Here is a 25,880-nt window from a genome sequence, read left to right on the forward strand (position 1 = left end):
AGGAAGCCATTCAGTCCATCGAGTCTGCACCAACCACAATCCCACCCTGGACCTAACCCCATAACCCCAAATATTTACTCTGCTAATCCCCCTAACACTGGAGTCAAATTAGCATGGCCAATCAACCTAACATGCACACCTTTGGAGATTGGGAGGAAACTTGAACGCTGGGAGGAAACCCACACAGACATGGGGAGAATGTGCAAACTCCACACAGGCAATGACCCAAGGCCAGAATTGAACCTGGGTCCCTGGCACTGTGAGGCAGCAGTGCTGACCACTGTGCTGCTCTTCTTGAACTGTTGCAGCCCCTGAGGTATAGCTACATCCACAGTGCTGTTATGGAGGGAATTCCAAGATTTTGACTTTGTAATAGTGAAGGAATAACAATTTGTTTCCAAGTCAGGAAGGTGAATGACTTAGGTTGGAACTTCCAAGTGGTGTTGTTCCTATGTATCTACTGCTCTTGTCCTTCTAGATAGGAATGACTGTGGATTTGGAAGATGCTCCTAAGAAGCCTTGGTGAGTTCCTGCAGTGCATCTTATAGATGGTACACACTGTTGGTACTGTTCATCGATTGTGGAGGGATTGAATGCTTGTGGAAGGGGCACCCGATCAACTGGGTTATTTTGTCCTGGATGGTATAGATCTTCTTGAATGATGTTGGAGCTGCACTCATCCAGGCAAGTGGCACTCCTGATTTGTGTCTTGTAGATGGTGGACAGACTTTGGGACATCAAGAGGTGAGTTACTAGCTGCGGAATGCCCAGCCTCTGACATGCTTTTGTAGCCACATTATTTATATGGCTCTTCTAGTTCAGGTTCTGGGCAATGGTAACTCCTAGGATGTTGATGGTGGTGGAATCAACAACGGTAATGCCATTGAATGTGAAGAGGCAATGGTTAGATCCTCTCAAGTTGCTGGCACTTGTGTGGCACCAAAGTTACTTGTACAGGTAAAGATAAAGTCGCCATGGTCCCAGAGGACCATAGGCTGCCTTTCCCTTTGAAGGGGACAGCTGACTGGTGGTGGCGATTTAACCTGAGGATCACCACACCTCGAGTGAGGGGCAAGGTTGAGAAGATGAATAACTTCAGCCGGGTCAGGAATTGAACCCATGCTGGCGTCGCTCCGCATCACAAATCAGCTGTCCAGCCAACCGAGCTAAACCGACCCCCAACTATAACAAAGCTATTGAAAGAGAAGGAAGTGATTTACTGCCATGCACCAGTCTCTCACTCACTTGGACACTGCAGCTGCCAAGATTCCAATGCTGGTCTCCTTCGGTGGCATGGAGGAATGTCCTGTGCCCAAGTGCACACTCAGGCTAATGGTAGCATATCCCTTTTCAGAGGTAGCTATGCTGGAGAGAAACAGACACATTTGAAACTTAAAATTCCATGCATTGCATCAATTTTAAACAAAAGACAAGGATACAGTGCCTTTGACCCAGTAAAACAACCCTAGGCATTTTGCAGGAATGTTATCGAGCAAAACTTCACACTGAGCCACGAGAGAGATACTGGGAAAGATGACCAAAGACTCATCGCACAGGGAGGTTTTAAGAAGTGACTTTAAGATTAAGACTTCAAACCAGGATGCTATATGTTTTGGCTGATCCTGCATGCCCTCTCTGGCAAGGGGAGGGGACATGATGGGGGGCACTTTGAGGGTATTATGCTATGACATAGATTTGGGATTCCCCCCTTACCCAGAGGCTTTCTAAGCAAGTTCAGAGATATCTCATTTTGGAGAGGGTTTGTCAGCTGTCTTTAAGTGTCCCATGAGGCCACCAGAAGATCAAAGTGCTTGATATGCAGCTTAAGCCTGACATCTCCAAGTGCGCCTCATTTTTCCAACTCTGCTATCTGTACTATACCAGCCTTTATCTGCCCTTACCTGAGGCGTGAGCTATACCTGGGCTGCTACAGAATCAATGATATTGCCCACTGGGCTTTGGGAATAATGAACAATCACACAAAGACAGAGCAATGCATGGAGTTACAGGGATGGGGTGAGGAGGGCAGCCCGGTGGGATGCTCTTTCTGAGAGCCAGTGCAAACTTTGATGGGCTGAATGGCCTCTGTCTGCGTAGTGGGGATTCTATGGTTCATTCAATCCTCATAGAATGTAAAAGTTTATATACTAGTCACAAGTAGGGTTACGTTCACACTGTAATGAAGTTACTGTGAAAATCCTCTAGTCGCCACACGCCAGTGCCTGTGCGGGTATACTAAGGGAGAATTCAACATGGCCAATGCACCTAACCTGCACATCTTTGGACTGTGGGAGCAAACAGGACCACCCAGAGGAAACTCACGCCGATCATGGGGAGGATGTGCAAACTCCACACAGATAGTGACCCAAGCCGGAAATCGAATCTGGGTCCCTGGTACTGTGAGGCAGCAGCGCTGACCATTGTGCCACCGTGCTACCTGTGATATACCAGTGTTCCATTTTAACATAACGCGGTGGTCATTAGATGCGCTGCAGCAGTATACATAGGCTTTTAGCCAGACAGGGTCTCCAATGAAGTCCATCACCTGAAATTTCCAATGGGAGAGGGGGTTTCACTAGCTCTTCCACCAAAATTATGGAGATGTATCTGTAGATCCCTGTGGAAATTCAGAGAATGTTTCCCTTGGTGATCACACTGCAGAGACCTGAAGTGTCTATCCTGCAATGTAGTCATGATACAGGGCTGGGATACTGTAGGTGGAGACCATGGGGCTTGACATATCATTTGACCACATCTGACACTTCAGCAACATTCTTTCTGTAGGATGGGACATGAAGAACACCCAAAGCTTGTTCTGATACAAGGCTGAGCTATTGTGCAGGGAACAGTGTGGATGTGACGATGATTACTTTCAGATGGCACAAAACTGGGAATTTTGCTCATTACAGATATCTATACCTCCATTTGTACACCAACACTCAAAGAGCAAAACGCTGCAGCAGAATTGCAATTACCTCAATGAGGTCCATGAGGTTGGCCTGTTGGAGTATGAGCTCCCTGATTGAATTAATGGTTGCCTGTCCAATCAGGGAGTCTCACTACATATATGTATATATATAAAATAGCTGTTAGCACTGCTGTCTCACAGCGCCAGGGACACAGGTTCAATTCCAGCCTCGGGTGACTGTCTGCATGGACATTCTCCCTCCTGGGTTTCCTCTGGGTGCTCCGGTTTCCTCCCACAGTCCAAATATGTGCAGGCCAGGTGGATTGGCCACGCTAAATTGACCCTGAGTGTAAGGGGGATTAGGAGGGTAAACATGTGGGGTTATGGGAATGGGACCTGGGTGGGATTGTTGCTGGTGCAGGTTTGATGGGCTGAGTGGCCTCCTTCAGCATTGTGGGCATTCTATGATTCTGTATATATCGGAAGCCACAGGGCCCCTGACATTCTGGATTCTGACTCTGTATCTGAAGCACTTTTAGGAGTGGAATTGAGTTTATAAATAAAGGGAACCTGGTGAAGGGACATTGATCTCTGAGGAGTTATTTCAAGAATTTTCCAAATGACATTGCTATTTGTATATTTGCCGTGGTGGGGTGGGGAGGCATTTTAATTATAGACACATAAAGCAGCTTTTACCACAAGTCCGAATGTTTAGCTGCATTGAAGTGAGATGGTAACTTTAATCTCGTGTCCACATTGTGAACTTCCCCCAGTGTGATTCACCACCTAACATTTGCAGTTGACTTTGTGGTATCTGTCTGTTTGAAGACTTGCCAGTTTTAATGAGCCCTGCACAGCTCGAGACTGACTCAAAGTGGAAATGTTTATCTGCCAATCTATTTGTTTGAACTTTGGGGCTAGTAATGGTGGTTTCTTGTTCTGCACATTCGACAGTAATGTGGAGGTCCCTAGCCCGTTAGTGTGCGAAACGCATCCCAAGGCATTCCTGTGATTCCGGGCTGTGGCTGAAGGCACCGTCAAGCTCCGCACTTTGAAGACTAACATGTGGAGTGTAAGAAGTTATAAAAGCACAACTGGTGCATGTACATAACTGATGTGGAGTTGGTGCAGTTAAAGTCTCTACCACAGCAGGAAGATGGCTGTTAAGGCAGCTATTTAAAAATGCTATTGTTGGGCTTCTAGGCATTCCTTTGTTTCCACAACTCATTACACAGATTCCCGTGGCCCAAGCTGCTATTTATACTCAGTTGACAGCAAAAAGACGCGCTGGCTGGTTGCTGAGCTGCTATGCGTACAATGTTGGAACATTTCGCGTGAAGGTTCTGTGTGTTTTTTTCTCAAAGGGTACTTGCTGTTCGAGGTCCTGCCTGACACAGCTGGATGCGGCATGGTGGCACAGTGGTTAGCACTGCTGCCTCACAACACCAGGGACCTGGGTTCGATTCCTGGCTTCAGGTGACTGTGTGGAGTTTGCACGTTCTCCCCATGTCTGCATAGGTTCGCTCCGGTACAGTCCAAAGATGTGCCGCTCAGGTGGACTGGCCATGTTAAACTGCCCCTTAGTGGCCCGGGATGTGTAGGTTAGAGGGATCAGCGGGGTAAATGTGTGGGGTTGTGGGGATAGGGTGGAATTGTTGTCGGTGCAGACCCGATGGGCCGAGTGGCCTCCTTCTGCACGGTAGGGTTTCTGTGAAAGGTTCCCACCAGCCACCATCCCTATACTTTCCCTGAGGAGATTAGTGACAAAATAATTTAAATTCCACCCAGCCTCCCCATTCCACCACCACCTCCCCCCCCCACCCCCCAACCCCCACCCCCCCCCACAAGCTGACAGAAAGGCTGTTTACCAGTTCAAACGGGAAATAAAACCGGATGGAATTGATCTGCGGGCATGCTGCGTTTTTTAGTAGTTGCAGCATCAATACAACTATTCCCCATTTTCAGCTGCCTTATGTTCTCTTCACAGCTTACTTCCCGACCTATCTTTGTGTCATCAGCAAATTTAGCAACTTCACCTTTGGTCCCTTCAACCCAAGTCATGGGGTGGCACGGTGCCACAGTGGTTAGCACTGCTGCCTCACAGTGCCAGGGACCTGGGTTCAATTCCAGCCTTGAGCCACTGTCTTCATGTGTGGAGTTTGCACTTTCACTCCGTGCCTGCTTGGCTTTCCTCAGGGTGCTCCAGTTCCCTCCCACAGTCCAAAGATATGCGGGTTAGGTTGATTGGCCATGTTAAATTGGTCCCAGTGTCAGGGGGATTAGCAAGGTGGGGTTATGGGAATAGGGCTTGGGCGGGATGTGGTTGCTACAGGGCTGATGGGCTGAATGGCCAATGTGCCTGATAGGAATGAGCATTAAATGTTACTGTGTCAGCTCCTTCACATGACACGAGCAACTAAATTTTACTTCCTTATATATTTACAAGAGAAAAATCATGGCTTTTAAGCTGGAAAAGCTATTCAGACTATCATGCGTTCCAGGCCTTTCCTTCTCTAGGTTAATCAGGAAAGGGTCTAATTACAGCTCAATGGATGCCAAGGAATTCTATATTCTGTGTTTCATTAAGTATCAGCTGCTCACGTAAGGGAACAACTTTTGGCAATTGACATAGCGGGGTGTTGTTTGAATATGGGAGGCTGAGGTACTTACAGCGCAGCAGGTTTGTCCAGCCCTGGCATGGCTCCAGTAAGGATAGCTGAGCCTTCATCCAGTAGGTAGGCGAGCTTTACCCCTCTGGATTGTAGGACTGCCGCGATGTTCCTGGCTCCATTGTTTCCTCCAACCTATACATAGGAAGGAAAGAGAGAAAGGCTGGAATCTTTCACCTCAGAATTAAAAGCTAGTCTCAGTGATAATGATTAATGGTGGGACATTCTGGCCTTTCCCGCCAGCCTTCCAGACCCACTGAAGTCTCCCCCTCCTGCAGGTTCCCTGGCTATTTAGTATCCATCTCTGATTGTCCTTGAGAAGGGGTGGTGAGCCGCCTTCTTGAACCACTGGTCCATGTGATTTGGGGGTTAGGCCCCTTTGCTCTGTAATTTCCTCTCTGTAATCTACCTCTGGACCTTGCTTTCCTCCTTGAAGACACTTGTTGAAACCCGCCTCTATGACCAAGCTCTTTACTCACCCAACCCAACACCTCCTGATGTCGATCAGTGCCACACCTGGTGCTGGAAAACTCCTGTGAAGCACCTTGGCTTGGTCCACCCCATCGATTGGGTGGCAAGTCAACTCTGATTGGCTGAGGTATTGCCGTGGGGAAAGCAGGAGGGAGCCACAGGCTCCCAAAGTTCTCGAACAATTCAAAAAAAAGTTTGTGTATATTCCTTTCTTTGCGGAGAATGGTGAGAGCAAGTCAAAGGGTTTTGTCAAATCCCACTCTTTTCAGCAATATCGAGGGTTCTATGCTACTGAGTGACTATACATTTTTTGGTGGCGTAGTAGTTAGCAGTGCTGTCTCACAGCATCAGGGACCTGGGTTCAATTCCTGGCTTGGGTCACTGTCTGTGCAGAGTTTGCACATTCTCCCCATGTCTGCGTGGATTTCCTCTGGGTGCTCTGCTTTCCTCCCACAGCCTGAAAGATGTGCTGTTTAGGTGCATTGGCCTTGCTAAAATTCTCCCACAGTGTACTGCTGGAGTGTGGCGACTAGGGAATTTTCACAGTAACTTCATTGCAGTGTTCACATAAGCTTACTTGTGACACTAATAATAAAAACGTTTTAGTTACTTGTCAAAGTTGAGTTTCACCAAACGCCAATCAACCTGCGTTTGTTAGAGACACAAACCAAAATATGCATGACAGTTGCATTGGGTTACAGCCTTGTGGCTGAGAACAACCGATAAGATGGCAGTGAGCTACAACAGTTTAGACAGAGGTTATATAGTGTATGATAAGGAGTTTTAACTGCCTTCTGCACTTTGTTCCAGGATTGTACAGCTAAGTTTTATACGCAAATTGGTTTTGAAACTACCCCGCCTCTTGCATTGGATAGGAAAGTTGGAGAGTAGTTGTAGAGTCATGCGGCACGGTGGCACAATGGTTAGCACAGCTGCCTCACAGCACCAGGGACCTGGGGTCGATTCCAGCCTCAGGCCACTGCCTGTGTGGAGTCTGCACATCCGCCCTGTACTCCAGTTTCCTCCTACACTCTAAAGATATGCGGGTTAGGATGATTGGCCATGCTAAATTGTCCTTTAGTGCCAAGAGGATTAGAATACAATAGAATCCCTACAGTGCAGAAGTTCGCCATTCAGCCCATCAAGCCTGCACTGATGACAGTCCCACTCTATCCCCGTAACTCCACTCCTGCTGGTCTCCTTGACACTAAGGGGCAATTTAGCATGGTCAATCAACCTACCCCGTACATCTCTGGAGTGTGTGAGGAAACACGTTTCTGCATGGGTTTCCTTCGAGTGCTACGGTTTCCTCTCACAGTCCAAGGATGTGCAGTTAAGATGGATTGGCCATGCTAAGTTGCCCCTTAGTGTCCCAAGATTTATAGATTGGGGCATTACCCATGGAAAAAGTGTGGTGTTATGGGATACGGCAGGGTGGTGGACCTGGGATGCTCTGACAGAGGGTTGGTGCAGACTCGATGGGCTGCATGGCCTCATTCTGCACTGTAGGGATTCTATGGTTCTGATAAAGGCTGCTTCCTCAAAGTTCCTGAGGCATAATTGCTCGCAGCTCTTCCTTCTGAAAAGCTGCTATTTAATGACAAGAACAAAGAACAAGAAAATTATAGCACAGGAACAGGCCCTTTGGCCCTCCAAGCCTGTACCGACCATGCTGCCTGACTGAACTGAAACCCCCTACTCTTCCGGGAACCATATCCTTCTATTCCCATCCTATTCAGGGATTTGTCAAGACACCCTTTAATAGTCACTATCGTATCTGCTTCCACTACCTCCTCAGGCAACGAGTTCCAGGCACCCACTACTCTGTGTAAAAAATCTGCCTCGTACATCTTTAAATCTTGCCCCCCGCACTTTAAACCTGTGCTCCCTAGTGAATGACTCTTCCACCCTGGGAAAAAGCATCTGACTATCCACTCTGTCCATGCCTCTCATAATCTTGTAGACTTCTATCAGGTCACCCCTCAACCTCCGTCGTTCCAGTGAGAACAAACCGAGTTTCTCCAAGCTCTCCTCGTAGCTAATGGTTTCGGTAAAAACGTTTACCGGTGTGGATGGAGAAAGAATGGCTACAACAATGATTTAACAACAATAATGGCAGTAGTGGCTTTAAAAGGGCTTTTCTGGCTGAGAGTTAAGCATGCTGGGAGTTTTGGTCAATTTATAGATTAAAACCAGATGCAGATGGTAAAGAGGCTCCAGTCTGGGAGCTGTGATCTGAAGCTTCCTGTGTTGGTCAGATCAGGGAAATTGTTTATGTTAACCGAGACAATGTGGCTCTAATTTTTATGGCACACATTCTTTTTTTGTTTGACTTTTTATTTCAGTACAAACACGAAACTTGCTATAACCCAAGTCTTCAGCTTGTTAGACAGTTTTGGCCACAATGCCATCATTCTCAGCCAGCCTCAAGATACAATCATCTGATTCACCCATCCTACAGATAGCTCCACAGATAGCATAGGTTTTGTGCTGGCCATTAAATCTTCCTGTTACTTTGTCAACATCAGCGAGGTTGATTTGAATGGAAGCACGGTCCATGGCACCAATAATTCTGTTGCTTGCAGAGCATTTCCGTGGAACATAAAGATCAACAAATTCACCAGCGTCGTTCTGCATGTTGGATTTTATTTAGTTGCTGACTTTGTTCAAAATTGTGTTTTATGCAGGGATCCTGCACTCACAATGGCAGCGGCTGGAAAATATGTGTAGAACATGTCAAGTGAGCTAAGCATCATAGCATCATTCAAAAGTAATTTACTGGATGTGATCAGTTTCTGGTGACACGGCTGGCCGGATGACAGAGAATCTTCCGGAATCGAGTGGAAAATTCTGGGTAAAAGACATGTGAGTTCTCTGTTTGGCAGCGAAAATTCCAAGAGAGCAACCATCGCAACAAGACCTTGTACTCTGAAAGATACTTCAGAGAAGAAGAAGTTAGATTCTACATCGAGGATATTTCTTGGCCAAGGTTTTCCTAAACTCAGTGGTATCTATTTTCAGTTAAATAGTTAAAAGCGAAATTCAGTTAGAGTTAACGTGCAGTTTAAGAGTTACAGTTCAGTTCAAAGTTGATGTTCAGTTAGAGTTAAAGTTCAGTAAAAAGTTGCAACTGTTTATGTCTGAGTTGGTTCTAGAAGGGTTAATTAAGAAATAATTGAATTACTGTCCTTGTTTGTCTCACTAAACTGTAATGCTTAGAAGGTGTTATTGAAAGACCTCATGGAAACTAATTTAGTTCAAGGGCAGGGAAATGAAACATTTAAAATATATTTCAACTTTAGTCCAGCTGGCAAGTTTCCCAGATGCGAGGTATCAACTGTTGTCTGCATTTACAGTGAACTGAATTCAAACTCATGACAACAACTTTTATGGGAGGCATGGTAATAGGGAAATTGAGGTTTTGCCAACAGGGGAGTTCAGGTCCAGACTTGGGACACAGAAGCACTGAAGGACACGGCGCGGTGGCACAGTGGGTTAGCATTGCTACCTCACAGCGCCAGGGACCCGGGTTCAATTCTCGGCTTGGGTGACTGTCTGTGCAGAGTTTGCACGTTCTCCCCGTGTCTGCGTGGGTTTCTTCTGGGTGCTCCGGTTTCCTCCCACAATCCAAAAGACGTGCTGGTTAGGTGCATTGGCCATGCTAAATTCTCCTCAATGTACCCGGAGTGGAGGATTTTCACAGTGACTTCATTGCAGCGTTAATGTAAGCCTACCTGTGATTAATAAATAAACTCTGTGTTTAGAATTGCTGACTGGCCGAAATATGCGACAGCATTTATTGTTGACTTGTGTGTTTTAAGAATCATTTGATTTTATGCCAAGAGAAGGTGGGTAATTTGATAAAGAAAATGTATAACCGTGTTGATCTTTTGTTGATAATTCTGTATCTGGGACCCTTGAGATAATTTCTCTCATTGGCCCCTGGTCTTAATAAAGTTATCTTTTGTACCAGTGACATTAGTTTCATGAGTGAATCTAGTAAAAACCCTACTTACATCTATCAAGTCGGGCTTCTATATAACCCAAAACATGACACCTAGACATTTGCAGCTCTCTGTTACTGCACTGAATCATAGAAACATAGGATCCCTACAGTGTAGAAAGAGTCTGCACCGAAACCTCCAATAGAGCATCTCAGGCCCAACCCCTACCCGCGCCCCTCCCATGGCTAATCCCTCTAACTTACACATCTTGAGACACTAAGGAACAATTTAGCGTGGCCAATCCACCTAATCTGCACATCTGTGGAGTGTGGGGCGAAACCGGGGCACCCGGACAAACGCACGCAGACGAGGGGAGAATGTGCAAACTTCACACAGAAGGTCACCCAAGCTTGAACTGAACCCGAGTCCCTGGCGATGTGAGGCAGCAGTGCTAACCACAGCCAAGATTGCATGGTCAATTCTGTCGCAACACTTGGACCACAGCTTTAGATTCAGAAGCGTGGGTGCACAGAGCCAAGCTAACACACATCTACATTCATGCTCTTTGAGCCTTTTCATTGCCTCAATGAAGTCTGATCAACATGTTCATACCACAAAGTGTGATGGTAAAGGTAAATAGTTCAGAGCTAAAACCTCAGAGTTATCAAAATTCGTATCAGAACATATTTTGTTAAATTGGGCACACTCAATGCAACTTTATCAACACTGTTCTGATTTCCCAGATGCTGAAGCATTCCACTCAATATGTAGCAATCAGGCTTGAGCTGGCAAGTAACATTCACACTACACAAGTGCCAGGCAATGGCCAACTCCAACAAGGGAAAATCTAATTATCTCCTCATGACACTCAATGACATTACCATTGCTAAATCCTCCACTATCAACATCCTGGGGGTTACCATTGACCAGAAACTGAATTGGACTAGCCAAATAAATATTGTGGTTACAATGAGCAGATCAAAGGCTAGCTATTATGTGGCATCTAACTCCCGTCTGACTTCCCAAGGCCTGTCCATCATCTACAAAGCACAAGTCAGGAGTGTGGTGGAATATGGTCCACTTGCTTGGATGAGTGCTGCTGTAACAGACACTCAAGAAGCTCAATATCCAGGGCAAAGCAGCCACTTAACTGGACGTAGAAAAGATACTGAACTTTTATGTAGTCAGAGCGTCTAATAACATCCTTTCCCCATCTCTCTTTCTTTTAAAGTGTCACTCATCAAAGTTGAGTTGTTTATGATTCATGTACATACCTTCATGTGATGTTTTCTTATGAGAGCATGGTTAAACTTCAGCAATGGTGGGGGTATTCAAAACCAGGGGTCGCTGCCGATGGATAGGGGGTAAACCTTTTAGGATTGAGATGAGGAGAATATTTTAACACAAAGGGTGGTGAGTCTGTGGAATTCATTACCTCAGGGAGCAGTTGCGGCCAAAACATTGTATGTTTTCAAGAAAGAGCTAAATATAGCTCTTGGGGTGAAGGGGGATAAAAGGATGGAGGATGGGGGGCAAGGTGGGATCAGACTAATCATAACGAATGATGCAGCAAGCTAAATGGGCTGAATGGCCTCCTCCTGCTCCTACTTCTTATGCTTCTACACTTGCTGATGCTACAAAACTAGATGGAAATGCAAGCTGTGAGAAAGGCACAAAAGAGGTTGCAAACTGATATGGACAGGATAAGTGAGTTGGTTACAAGGTGGCAGATAAAGTGTAATGTAAGCAAGTTGCAGGTTATTCACTTTGGTCATAAGAATAGAAACGCTGCATATTTTAAAAGGCTTGAATCTCATAAATGTGCAGAGGGACTTGGCTGTACTCATACAAAGGAGTAAAAGAAAGTTAAGAGTGAATACAGCAAACATTTTGGAAGGCAAATGACACGTTGACCTCCTCTCCAAGGTTATTGGAGTACATGCAAAAATAAATCTTCCTAAAGGGCATTGGTAAGGCCACACCTAGAATTCTGTGTGCAATTCTGGTTTCTATAGTGAAGGAAAAATGCACTGGAATTGGAGGCAGTGCAGCAAAGGCTCACTATATGGGGAGGTGATGGTTGGATGGTATTAGGACCAGATTATTAATCCAGAAACTCAGCTGATGTTCTGGAACTCGGGGTCGAATCCCATCCTGACAGATGGTGGAATTTTAGTTCAATAAACAACATGGCAAAGTTTAACGATGATCATGAAATCATTGTTGATAGTTGAAAAAAACCATCTGATTCACTAATGTCCTTTAGGGAAAGAAATCTGTCATCCTTACCTGGTCTGGCCTACATGTGACCCCAGAGCCACAGCAATATGTTTGACTCTCAAATGCCCTCCAAGGGCAACTAGGGATGGGCAATAAGTGCTGACCTAGCTAGCGACGCCCGTGTCCCACGAATAAATAGAAGTAAAGCTTGGTCCCTGGGAAGAGAGGGTTGTCTTCTGATGAGAGGCTGAGTAAAGTGGGTTCATATACTTCGGAGATTTCTGATAGATAAGGGGAATTAAGGGTTATGGGGAGAAAGCGGGAAAGTGGAACTGATCCACTTCAGATCAGCCATGATCTTATTGAATGGTGGGGCAGGCTCGAAGGGCTAGATGGCCTACTCCTGCTCCTATTTCTTATGTTCTTATGTTTAGAAGAATGAAAGGTAAACTCAGTGAAACATTCAAGATTATGAAGGGGATGCCAGGGTAGATAGTGACATATTGTCTCCCCTGACTGGGGAATCTAGAACGAGGAGGACACAGTTTCAGGATAGGGGGAGGAGTTGGTGATTATTTTGCACTGAGATGAGGAGGAATTTCTTCACTCAAAGTGTTATGAATATTTGGAATTCTCCACCCCAGGCGGTTGTGGGATGTCTATCATTGGATATATTTAAGGCTAAGGTAGAAATAATTTTGGATTCTCAGGTAATCAAAGGATATTGAGAGTGGACAGGAAAGTGGAGCTAAAGGTGAAGATCAGCCATGAACCCTCTGAATGACAAAGCAGGTTAGATGGGCCATACAGGCATCTCTAGCTCCTATTTCTTATGTCCTTGCGCTGTTTCCTCTGTCCTCTGTTGGAAGTATGATGATACTGTGCCTTTAAGAGATGTTTCTTGTGAGAGGTATGCTTAAAATTCAGCTCTGAGTTACACGGTGCTGATTTGTCTGCAAACCAGGCAGCTCCATGCTAAGAATGCAGAATAATTCGCTTTAGATAATAGGGTGTTCGTTTTAATCTGAGTTAAAGCATTTTTGTTTATTTACGTTTCTCACCCAAGCTTTCAGAGTAGGGTTTGGTTTGCCTGATTGACAAAAGATGGAGTCAAGTTTTAATGGGAGGAGCTAAACTTACAAAGAAAAACAATTAGTTTTCTGTTTGATCCTAAAAGAAACAAGAGCTGTCTCTCTCTCTCTGGAGGCTGCTGTTTGACTGTCGGAAGACAGGTGTCCCTCTGTCTGTCCACCTCTCTCTCTCTCTCTCTCTCTGCAAGCTGCTATTTGAGTGTCAGAAGACAGGGTTCTCTCTATCTCTCTCTGTCTCCAAAAGTGTTCCCAGGACTGCTAGGACTGTTAACAAGTAAAAATGCATATGCCTGTATTGTTTGCCAACTAGTTTTGAAGAGGAGTTTAAGTCTATAAGGGGAATATTGCTTAAATTGGAACTAATAGAGATAGATTAGCAGTTAAGAATTGTATCTTGTCATGTTTAAGTATTTGATTTGGCAAAAGTTAAACTAGTTCATTAGTTACACTAATTGTTGAATAAATTCAGTTTTGATAGAAGTTTCCTGATGTGTCACTAGAATAATACGTGGAGCTGTAATAACTCCACGGAGGTGAAAGTCCCATGACCAAGTTACTTTATTTACACCATACACCTGCACACAGCCAACTCTCCAGTTGCTCCCTGCTGAATGCAGGCTGGGAGTCTGACACACCTGCTTTAAATAGGGAGCGTGAGGCTCCCTGATTTAGCCATCAATTAGGACTCATCAGATAGTTCATCCTCTAGCAAGCCAACCTCACTAGCCTGGCTGAAGTCATCACAGGAGTGAAACACCTATCGTCACACCAATGCCAAAATAGCCAAACTTTTGGAGTCTAGTTGGGCTTCATAATATACTTTGGGGTTTCTGCTCTGGTACCCTAATGGGAGATCTAGCTTATCTCTCAGTTCAGGTGAAAGGTCAATACCTGAATCGCTAACCTCTCCTTTCTTTAGTCGATGTTGACGGCCGTTTAAACGTCAAGATTTTCAGCACTGGCAACTTTTCCCCACTCAGTATTAAACAAAAACCATCTTTAAAGTAGGGCCTCTTGCTCAGCACAAAATAAAAAGTCAAAATGTTTGTTACAGCCACATGAATAATAAAAGGGCAGTTTGCACAGCGTAGCGGCACCGAGGTTCTTCACTTAGCTTTGAGTTACCTCTTCATCGTGGCCAATTCCAATATAGAACGATCGACAAGGTTTGTAGTCCCGTTTTAGCAGGAATTCAAGGCCTTGGAGAATTCCCTAGGGAGAAGAAAGCTTAGGTTTCAGCATGTCATTGCCAGGTTTTGAAAGGAACATATCCAATCAGTCCCACCCACTCACACTTTCCCCTTCACATATTGTACACTTTTGAAACTTAGCACTGAACCTGCTTCCACCACCCTCTTTTAGACAGTGCATTCTAGATCATATCAATTCACTGTGATAAACAAAACCTCCCCCTCTATATTGTTTTTGTCAATTACCTTATGTGACCTCTGGTTCCCAACCTGTCCATCCGTGGAAAATATCCCTTAAATAGATTCCGGACCACAAATGAGTTATGAGGATTAAGCATTATGCATCAGGAAAAGCCCTATAATTTTACCATCCCGCCCACTACCAGAATCGGAGTGGGTGAGTTGCGGATCTTGGAAAGGGCTGTTAACCTCGGGTGGGATTTTCCCGTTTACGTGGTCTGACCCTCGCCCTCTCTGATTCCCAGGGCGGGGGTGGAGGGGGGATGCCAAAATTCCAGCTTAGATGTCTCAATGAGGTTGAGTCAGACAAGCTAATGGCTGATGTGGTAAACAAGCTGTTTCACAGCTCCTGCACAGTGACTGTTAGCACACTGCAGAAACTGATATCAGACAGCTAACCAAATTCGGTGCCAGTTTGGCCGACATTGCTTTGTGCCTGTCATCCCCCTTTCTTAATTCGGGCACGTTACTCTAGGCCTGGGGCGGCACGATGGTTAACACTGCTGCCTCAGGACCTGGGTTCGATTCCCGGCTTGGGTCACTGTCTTATGTGGAGTTTGCACGTTCTCCCCGTGTCTGCGTGGGTTAACTCCGGGTGCTCCGGTTTCCTCCACGAGATGTGTGGGTTAGGTGGATTGGCCATGCTAAAATTGACCCTAGTGTCTGGGGGATTACACATGTGGGTTTACGGGAATAAGGGCCGGGTAGGGTTGTGGTCGGTGCAGACTCGATGGGTCAAATGGCCTCCTTCTGCACCGCAGGGATTCTCTGATTGATTGCCTGATTGGAACAATCAAATTCACGTCACGGACAGGCAAAGCATTGCCGGTGAAAGATTGCAGAACAGTAGCTGCCAGGGAAGTATTAACTCAGCCCCATTGTGTTGTATTCAATCTGCCCACAATAAAACACTGCCTGTTGTGTGTTGGTAAGGGCTCAGCACAACGTGCGCTCATTTTAAAAGAGAACCCATCAAACTGGCAAGCTCAGGCGGCTATTTTTCTGTCACAAAGAATGACATGGAGTTCTCCAACATTCTCTGCTGGAAAATTCTGTGGGCTGACATTACAGATTGGCCACGGACAGGGCTGCATTCCTCAGAGTTGAATCAGGCAGCCGATTTTTAAGGACACCCCAGACAATTTGAGGCTGTACGCAGCAAGAGTTCCCAGAAACAATACCATGACGGATGATTTATCGTCCAGGGTTCCGCGTCCGTACAAATAGCCGTCCCGCTCCTCCGCTGTAAAGGGTGGCACCTCCCAGTCTTCAGGCGTGGCAGGAACCACATCGAGGTGGGCAGTCAGCATATAGGGCTGGAGACTGTCGTTTGACCCACGTACGGTGAACAAGTGACTGTAGTTAGCGATAACCTCGTGCTGCACAATCTCCGAGGAGAACACTGTGGGAAATACTGCGAAGAAATACGAAATCGATCATGAAATCGGGCAATTACTTGATGCCACATTTCCCCCTAAACCTCCTACCCCCTCACCTTGAACTTATATCTCCCCTCGTGACTGACCCTTCAGCTAAAGGGAGTGATTGTTCCTCATCCACTCTGTTCATGTCTCTCATAATCCTGTACACCTCAAACAGGTCCCAACGACACCCCCACCCCACCCCCAATGAAAACAACCACACAATTCAGTTGATGACGCTTCTGTGTCTGAGGCACAAGGCACAACTCCCAGTAGAAAAACGTATACCAGGCCTAACACTCCAGTACTGAGGGAGTGCCGAACGATGAAGGATGCTGGATTTGGATGGGATGTCAAACTGATGCCCTGTCTGCTCTCTCAGAAGGCGGTTTCTTCTTATTCATCCGTGGGTCATGGGGCATCACTGCCTGGCCAGCCATCCCTAGTCGCCCTTGAAACTATGTGGCTTGCTAGGCCGTTTCAGAGGGCAGTTGAGAGCCAATCACATTGCTGTGGAGCCACATGTAGGCCAGACCAGGTAAGGCCAACAGATTTCCTTCCCTAGAGGACATTAGTGAACCAGATGGGTCTTTATAACCACTGACAATGTCAAAGATCTTGCACTGTTTTGTAGTGGAGATTCTTTTAAAAGCATAGCTTGACTGTTTCTTTCACTGTTTGGGGAAGAGTGGGGGAGGACTCCCGAGCTGATTATCAGCTTGTGGAAACGTGTTAAACACTGTCTCCGAGGCCAACAAGTCCTGGTTTGGGCTCAAACCCGGAGCTTCTAGTCCAGAAACAGGGGTGCCACCACTGTGCCACAAGGCCCCCCCTAGATTTATACTTGGCCAATATTTATCCCTTGTTCAGCATCACAATGACAGATCATCTGGTCATCAGCACACCACTGTCGGTGGAAGCTTATGGTGGGCTTTTTTATCCCCACAATGCAACCACTCTTCACTGGTTGTGAGATGTTTTAAGGTGTCCTGTGCTCACCATGTGAATGCAATTCTTTCCTTTTCGTTCTTTCATAAGACAGGCTATGCTGACAATCAAGGCCTCTCGGCCTTTTAGTCCAAGCTCGGGATCGGGTGTAACACCCATTCTTGTCAGCTTCGATCTAGTATGTCTTTTTTCTGGCCGCCATGAATTGGATCCAATTTGAATTTGAATTGTTTTTTGGAACAAGCAAGGAGATGGATGGCCCTGTCCACTCTGGGCGTAGGCTTTGTAACTCTGAGAAACGAATAAAACTTAAAAGAAATGGAGGCTCCACTAACTAATGATTTGATTTGATCTATCATTGTCACATGCATTAGGATATATTGAAAAGTATTGTTTGTTGTGCACTATACAGACAGAGCATACCGTTCATAGAGAAGGAAAGGACAGAGTGCAGAGTATAGTGTTGTGGTCATAGCTAAGGTGTGGAGAAAGATCAACTTAATGTGAGGTCAGTCGAATCAAAAGTCTGATGGCCGCAGGGGAGCACCAAATCTGTAAGAGATTGAATTTGAGTGTTTTTAGAGAGTTTAAAAGAGTTAGAATTGCGACCATAGAACAGAAGACGTAGGAGCAGAGTAAGACCACTCGGCCCATTGAGTTTGATCAATCATGGCTGATATTTTTCTCGTCCCCATTCTCCTGCCTTTTCCCCAAAACCCCCAATCCCCAATTAAGTTTTAGAAGCATAGAGTGAGAGTAAAGGGAGGATATAGCTTGATCTTGGGATTGGACATAGCTCGGCACAACATTGAGGGCCGAAGGGCCTGTACTGTGCTGTAATGTTCTATGTTCTAAAAGTTAGAATTAGAAGGTATGCTGGGCACAGCTTGCAAGAAATTGCTTTGCTCTGGCGTCAATCAAGAATGACGAGATTAAGCAGGGAAAGGTCACTGCCGAAGACCTGTCAACAACAGTACACCAAGGCTACAAATTGTACAGAACCCATTATGACTCACATGAAAAGTATACAGTGAATATTACACAGTTATATTGAAGCACCTCAGAGTGCACCACGATCCACTTGGAAAATTTGAATACCATTGCACTGTGATGTACAGCTTGGAATGTCTCGTGACATTCTTTTAGGAGAGGGATTTTCCACCCTCCTCATGCCGTGGAGGCGGCCCTGCCACATTTGACAGTGGCTGGATCTTCCGGTCCCACCGATATTTGCGGCACTTTGGGAACCTGGCGCAGGGGTTCGCCTTCAGTCGGACCGGAATGTCCCACTGGCGGGAAGTATCGGGAAATGCTGCTTATATTCTTGTTAAAAATAAATAAGGTTCTGTTAACCAGCCCTCTCGAATCGTGCTTGAGAGGTCAAACCCAGAATTTACAATCCCTTGTTGAAATAAGGCTGCTGGGATGTACATCTGATGCTGGGAAATCTGTGGCTTGTTCATTGTTTCCTCAAGTCCATTTCCTTCCCAGCCTTTCTGCGTCAGTTTTATTAATTGCTGGCCCTGATTATGGTTGTAATTTAGCAAAAAGTTTCACAATCGCACAGCCAGGGGAAACACGTTATATCCAGTGAGATGCAGAAAGAGAAGGATGAAGATCCCCACCCAACCCCAGGAGACTGATTCTGCAACATAATGAGGAGGCCACATGATATGGAATATTCCTTGTGTGTGTGTATGTGTGAGTGCACACGTATGTGCGAGTGTGCGTGTATGTGTGTGCGTACATGCATGCATGTGTGTGCGTATGCATGTGTGTGTGCGCGCATACATGTGTGCGTACATGCATGTATATTTGTGCGTCCATGTGTGTGTTTGTGTGTGCATGTGTGCGCTCATGTGCGTGTGTGCTTGTGCATGCAGCCATACATCCATTCTGCATATATATGTGTGTGCTCGCTTGTGTGTGTGTCTGTGTGTGCATATGCGTGTACACATGTCTGTATGCGTGTTTGTGCGTGTGTGTGCACGTGTCTGTGTATATGCACGTGAGCCATACAGCCGCTCTGCATATGGTCTATCTTGCTCCAAGTAAAACACAGCCAATGGGGATTCACTCCCATTTTGAGGCAGTTGCACTGATGCATATCTGCAGGGAATGGCAGGAAGGGCATGGATTCCAAACAAAGTTAATTTGTTGGATTGTCGGAATAACAAGAGCAGAAATATTTCCACCCCCTGCAGTTTCCCAACTGAAATCAAGCATTGATATCAATTAACCGTTTAAAAAGATGTCTTTCCATACTGCAAAGCTTTAGCTGTAGACATGGCTAAACTGTACAGTATTTAGAAACCAATCCAAAACACCTCTTTCTGAATATTATTTTATTTATTATTGTCAAAATAAGGCTGACATTAATGTTGCAATGAAGTTGCTGTGAAATTCCCCGGCGCCTGTATGGGTCAATGCACCGAATCAGCATGTCTTTCAGACTGTGGGAGGAAACCGGAGCACCCGGAGGAAACCCATGTGAACACAGAAACTCTACACAGGCGCTGACCCAAGCCAGGAATCAAACCCAGTTCCTGGCGCTGTGAGGCAGCAGCGCTAACCACTGTGCCACCACGCCGCACTTCATATTGTTCTCTCTACTAAGGTACCTTGAACCTGGTGCCACTTTATGCTTCACAATCAACCTTTAATGACACTCCAGTGAAGCAGCATTATGGTTTTATGAAGATATAAAGGCACCAATCTCTTGAAAGGGATTGGGTAGATTGGGATTGGCATCCCTTTTTAAAGGATGCCCCGATCTCTGAGAAGCCGGTCTCTTTTGATCCGGCACATCTATTTGCTGGTGGGAATCTCCGCAGTAATGAATAAGGCTGGAATTCTCCGGTCTCTGACACCGCTGTCATCGAGAACAAAGATTCATCCAAATCTCCATTCACTTCAGCGGGAGCAGAGAATCCGAGCTGTGGGCAAGGTAGGAGAATCCTGGCCTAAGTGTGGGTGAATTGAATCTGGATTGCATCGCCTGCCCCCTGGCAGAATTCCCATCAGTTTTCATGCTGGAGATGATACTTTGGGTGCAATTATATCTGCCGTTCACACCACGGTCCCGCCTCAGCGAGGGCGGGATAATCTGGAGCCAAATCTCCCGTTCAGTGCAGCAGGATGGGAAAATCCTGCCGGCGTGAATGGGGGGTAACATTGCAGCCAAATATTTTGGGAGAATTGGACTTCAGAGATCTGCTGCTTTGTCCCTCTCATCTCAGAGTTAAATATTTGCTTCTCGCTGCTGCCATGTAGATATAAATAATCTGTTGTGAAACTCTGCTAGGGCACAAAATCCAGAATCAAGATGAGATGGAATGTAAGCTTAGATTATCATATTACAGCTGTGAACGCTACAATAAATTCCAAAGCTTTAGAATGCTTTATCAGGACAGACTTTGGATAGTGTACACTCCGTGACCTGGGAGGGAGAATTCTGTGATGTAATTGCCATCAACCTCAATGGTCAGGGTGTCGCATTTAAAGGCCGCCCCAGCACACAGCCAACAAACCTAGAAACATCTTCACCCTGGTGAGCCCCACCCCACCCCACCCCAGCATCACTCTCGTATCCACTTGTATTACCCTGGCATCACAGTGGCGTGATCCCCTCTCCACCCATGTACTGTGCTCACCTCTGAGCTCCCCACAGTCCACCAATTGCCAGCTGCACACCTTCCGAGACCACTTGTGCACTGCACTGTTTTGACATCAGGCCACTTGTGGATGCATTTTTTGACGTGGGTGAACAATTCCGGCATATGGGCCCGATCATTCTTTTTTAATTCTTTCACAGGACGTGGGCAGTTGAGAGTCAACCACATTGCTGTGGCTCCGGAGTCACATGTAGGCCAGACCGGATAAGGACGGCGGATTTCCTTCCCTATAGAGGGACCTAAAGGGTTTTTCCGACAATCGACAATGGTTGCACGGTCACCCGCAGATTCTTAATTCCAGATACTTCTTAATCGAATTCAAATTCCGCCATCTGCCGTGGTGGGATTCGAACCCGGGTCCCCAGGATGTTAGCTGAGCTTCACAGACTAGCGGTAATACCACTCGGCCATTGCCTCCCCTAACTTATTTCATTCTAATGAGGTTTCCAATGTTGAACAATGGGAAATGCCACTCAGTCACTCACAGTGGGGAGTTGGGAGTAGGTGGGTGGGGGAGGAGGGGGGGGACGATCACTCCCCGCTTTTACGTCAGCAGGAAACTCAACTTGGACCTTCTCGTGATACTTTCCGCTCTCGCCGCCCGTCACAAAACAGAGCGGAAAACCCTGGCCATTGTTTGGATTGAAACAAGGTACGGTCAGGAATCGTTGTGAAATTACTTCCCACGATTAAACTCCCATCGATATATGATCTCAAGAAACAACAGCTTTGTACTCTTATTCATCCCAAAAAAAGAACTCATGGAGATGGCTGTTTGGCTCCCAGTTAAAAGATGGCCGGAATCTTACCATCGGAACGGGTACTTGGGAGGAAGAGCGGGGGAACCATGGAAAGGTCCTTCGACCTTGGGTGGGATTTTACGATTTCGGGACAAGCGAGGCCGGGAAATCCCGCCCAACGGATATTCTGCAATGGCTCATTTTTAAAAGGTCACTTTCAGTTCAGTTACAGGAAGTCGCTCGTCTCAAAATCAGAATCCTTTTTCAAGTTCTAAGTAAAATTAGCGACAAGAAATTTATATGTTCTTAGAATGTGAAGATTTGGCTCACTGATTCAATTAATATGAAGGCAGCAGAATTTGGACAACTTACTGGAAACAAACTTCCTCATTTCTCTGTCCAGTTTTGGTGTATTCAGTCAACTTATGACATTGAGGGGATAAGGAAAGCTTCTGGCAACAGTTTCAAGACAACTTATTCACCCCACCTGCTGACATTTCCTGTATTGCATTTTAATCTTCTTTAGCCTGTGCTCTTGGGTAAGAGTTATTTATATGATTTCCACATATCCTTCATTAAATCCGACAGTCTAGCTGCCTTTCTGGTGTAGGATGTTGACTGGGAAAAGTGCCTAGGCTCTGGCCACGAGCGCAGAGCATGTCACGCAATTGCAACGCAATATGAAGTGCATGAACAGTAACGTCTTCTCATGGCACCTTTTCACGGAGATTTCTCAGAGGAGGAGAGAAGCTGACACTTGGGTAGCACAGTGGTTGGCACTGCTGCCTCACAGCGTTAGGGATCCGGGTTCGATTCCTGCTTGGGTCACTGCCCATGCAGAGTTTGTACTCCCTGTGTCTGTGTGGGTTCCCTCCAGGTGCTCCGGTTGCCTCCCACAGTCTGAAGGATGTGCTGGTTAGGTGCATTGACCCGAACAGGTATCGGACTGTGGCGGCTGGGGGAATTTCACAGTAACTTCATTGCCGTGTTAATATAAGCTTTACTTGTGACCAATTAATAAACTTTAAACTGAGAGGGGAATAAAGGGAGGCGACTATAGCATGGATAGGGATGGGTTGTGAGAAGGAGGTAAAGTGGGGGAGAGTAGGGAAGGACATTGTGGAGTATGGCTTGCAGAATCCTTCCCACCACTGCTCTCCACTCAGCCCTCCCCCCATTCAGTCAGCATCCATTAGTTACCTCTGGGGGGCTCACTATCTGATGGGCGTCCAAATCACCTTGGGCTCCTGGCCCAACTGTTCTCATGCGACAGACAGACATGCTAGAGAAATAATGAAGGGAACTGACTTTGCATTATTTCCCGAGGAGCACCGATTTATGTGAAAACACATTGTCAACATTCAAATGATCTGTCAGAGCAGCTCTTTCCTCCCCCTTTAATTGGCCTTCAGATGTACTTTGTCTCAATATTAAGTGGCTTTTTTTAAGAAAGCAATACATCAGTGACTTCCAGCAGATAGTGACAAAGATGTACAGGTTAGGTGGATTGGCCATGCTAAATTGCCCCTAACAGTCAGGGGGATTGGCAGGGTAAATATGTGGGGATAGGTCCTGGGTGAGATTGTGGGCAGTGCAGACTCGATGGGCTGAATGGCCTCCTTCTGCACTGTAGCCGTTCTATGATCCAGTAACTCTTCCTTAATACAGGCAGCTCTCAGCTTCTTGACTTTTCAGGTTATAACATTATAGCATTTACAACGTGAATGAATTGACAGCCTATTTCATTTTTATAACGTCGGTTTCAACTTCACAACGCCACAACTGCATGTACATTCGTGTGCTTTGATGTCCTGTATTATCCATTGGTAAAACTGGCCAGGCTGAACTGTCTTCACTGGGATTAGGGGAAACAAGTTTCTTTATTCTACTAAAAGTTTTTGGCTGTAATTTTTTTCTGTTCTTTTTAGTTCAGTTGGGCAGCATGGTCAGTGCCGGCTTGGAGAGCCGAAGGACCTGTTCCTGTGTTGTAATTTTCTTTGTTCTTTTCTTCGTCCTCTATCACGATTTTATTGCATTTGTACACTTATCAAGGGGAGGCGATGGCCTAGTGGTATTATTGCTAGACTATCAACCCAAGAGCTCAACTAATGTTATGGGGACCTGTGTTCGAATCCCGCCATGGCAGCTGGTGGAATTTGAATTCAATAAAATAAAATCTGGGTTAAGAATCTATTGGTGACCATGAAACTATTGTTGGGAAAACCCACCTGGTTCACTAATGTCCTTTAAGGAAAGAAATCTGCTGTCCTTAGATGGTCTGGCCTACATGTGACTCCAGAGCCACAGCAATGTAGTTGACTCTCAACTGCCCTCTGAACAAGGGCAACTAGGGGCGGGCAATAAATGCTGGCCCAGCCAGTGACACCCATGTCCCACGAATGAATAAAAAATGTTGCATTTTATGAGCGCTCACAGAAGTTCAAGGTTAAACAGGCAACTGACAACGATCTATGTATTCATTATCGTAGAAACCCTACAATCTAGAGGGAGGCCCATTGAGTCTGTACCAATAGCAACCCACCCAAGCCCTATCGCTTTCATCCCACATATTTACCCTGCTAATCCCAGTAACCTATGCATCCCAGGACACTAAGGGGCAATTCAGCATGGCCAATCAATCTAATTATCATATCCTTGGAGTGTCGGAGGAAACCGGAGTATCTGGAGGAAACCCACGCAGACACGGGGAGAATGTACAAACTCCACACAGACGGTGACCCAAGTCGGGGATTGAACCCAGGTCCCTGGAGCTGTGAAGCAGCAGTGCTAACCACAGTGCCACCATGCCATCCATACTAACTGAGGAACCTGTGCTGTGGCGTGCAGGTACCAACTGTCACCTCAGTGACTTGACGGGGCAAAGAGTTGAGAGCATTTAACACTGCCGTGCGCCCCATGAGTGATTTCCAGCCTTGGTTCAGGAACCAATCCTCCATTTATACCATTGATCCAATGGGAAAATTGGTTCTGGCTCACAAGGTTTCAACTTACAAAGTTTCAACTCACTGATTGTGCCGAGAAGCCTGAGGACTGCCTGCACTGGTATTGTTAACTGTAGACTATTTAACCCAGAGGTTGTACATCATAGCAATTATACTTCAAAACCTCTTATATATTCAATGTTTTTGTTATTCTTCAATGGGAGACACGAGAGGAACTGGGAGCAAAAACAACTCCATCAATTTTAGCATTTATTTAGACATGACAAACCCCAGCAACAGCTGTTTTCTTAGCTGTGTCTCCTTGAAAAAGTATTTTTCTTTTTAGACAGCAGATGGTTTGGAAAGTAGAAATATCAAACTGAAATGGATTTTCCTTTGTAAAATGATCAAGTCATATGCTTCAAAAACCATCAGTGAACATCTGCAGTACTTCCCTGCACACAAATAATAATTAGAAGTAGACAAAATCATTTGCCCCATTACAACATGTTTTTCGTTCAGTGAAGTTCCGTCCCGTCACCAAACTGAAGCATCACATTTTTTCAGAAATTATTTTGATTTTTGCTACTTGTTGGGGCCTGAAGGAGGGTTGAGCAGGGCTGCGTGTAGGTTATGACGGGGCGGAGGGGGAGGTCTAAGGTAAAGTGGTGAGCAAAGGTTGGAGGTTGGGGGCATGTGATCCCCCCCTCCCTCCCCACCTGCCTTGTCCCCTCCCCACCCCCACCCTCCACCCCACCCAAATGTTCCTGTAGAGTTGAAAAGAGAACACCAGCTCCTCTTGGTTCCACAGGGATCACAGATTCATAGAACCTCTACAGTGCAGAAGGAGCTCATTCAGTCCATCGAGTCTGCATCAACCACAATCCCACCCAGGCCCTATCTCCCTGCATTTACTCTTGCGAGTCCCCCTGACACGAAGGGACAATTTATCATGGCCAATCTACCTGACCAGCACATCTTTGGGCTGTGGGAGAAAACTGGAGCAACCCGGAGGAAACGCCTGCAGACACAGAGAGAATGTGCAGACTCCGCACAAACAGTGACCCACGGCCGGGAATTCAACCTGGGTCCCTGGCGCTGAGAGGCAGCAGTGCTAACCACAGTGCCACAGAGTAGAGCCAATGTTTCAAGTTAGGATGACCCTTCGTCACAGCTAAAGACAGGAAATAGGACATGATTACTACCATGATTTACACTATCTTTATTTGGCAGGCCTTCACGTTAATGATTTAAGAACCACAACATTCATTAACGGGTATAATTGGATAGGAGGTTGCAATGTGAAAGTTGTTAGGCCCAAAAGCATGCAAAATGAGGTGCCAACTATTCCCTAATCCTTTCTCCTAACCCCCCCACCCACCCCCCAATTCCTGCCCCATCCAAACACCAGTCTCTCCATCT

The 25,880-nt window shown here is 46.0% G+C and overlaps 1 protein-coding gene and 1 pseudogene across 1 annotated transcript in view; both read right to left on the reverse strand.

Moving 5' to 3' along the window:
- The window catches only part of LOC145356902 (N-fatty-acyl-amino acid synthase/hydrolase PM20D1-like), a 77,683-nt gene that overhangs the window by 38,544 nt on the left and 13,259 nt on the right, over window positions 1–25,880 (reverse strand). The window contains exons 2-5 of the mRNA XM_080209891.1: window positions 15,915–16,147; window positions 14,429–14,515; window positions 5,579–5,712; window positions 1,246–1,365 (exon numbers count right to left, since the gene is read on the reverse strand). Of these exons, the coding sequence (XP_080066017.1) occupies window positions 1,246–1,365; window positions 5,579–5,712; window positions 14,429–14,515; window positions 15,915–16,147 (574 nt within the window). The remainder of the gene's footprint in view (window positions 1–1,245; window positions 1,366–5,578; window positions 5,713–14,428; window positions 14,516–15,914; window positions 16,148–25,880) is intronic.
- Window positions 8,391–8,763, reverse strand: LOC145356888 (small ribosomal subunit protein eS21 pseudogene; annotated as a pseudogene).

Source organism: Carcharhinus amblyrhynchos, chromosome 22 (genome assembly GCF_965287045.1).
Source record: "Carcharhinus amblyrhynchos chromosome 22, sCarAmb.v2.hapA, whole genome shotgun sequence".
NCBI classification, from domain to species: domain Eukaryota; kingdom Metazoa; phylum Chordata; class Chondrichthyes; order Carcharhiniformes; family Carcharhinidae; genus Carcharhinus; species Carcharhinus amblyrhynchos.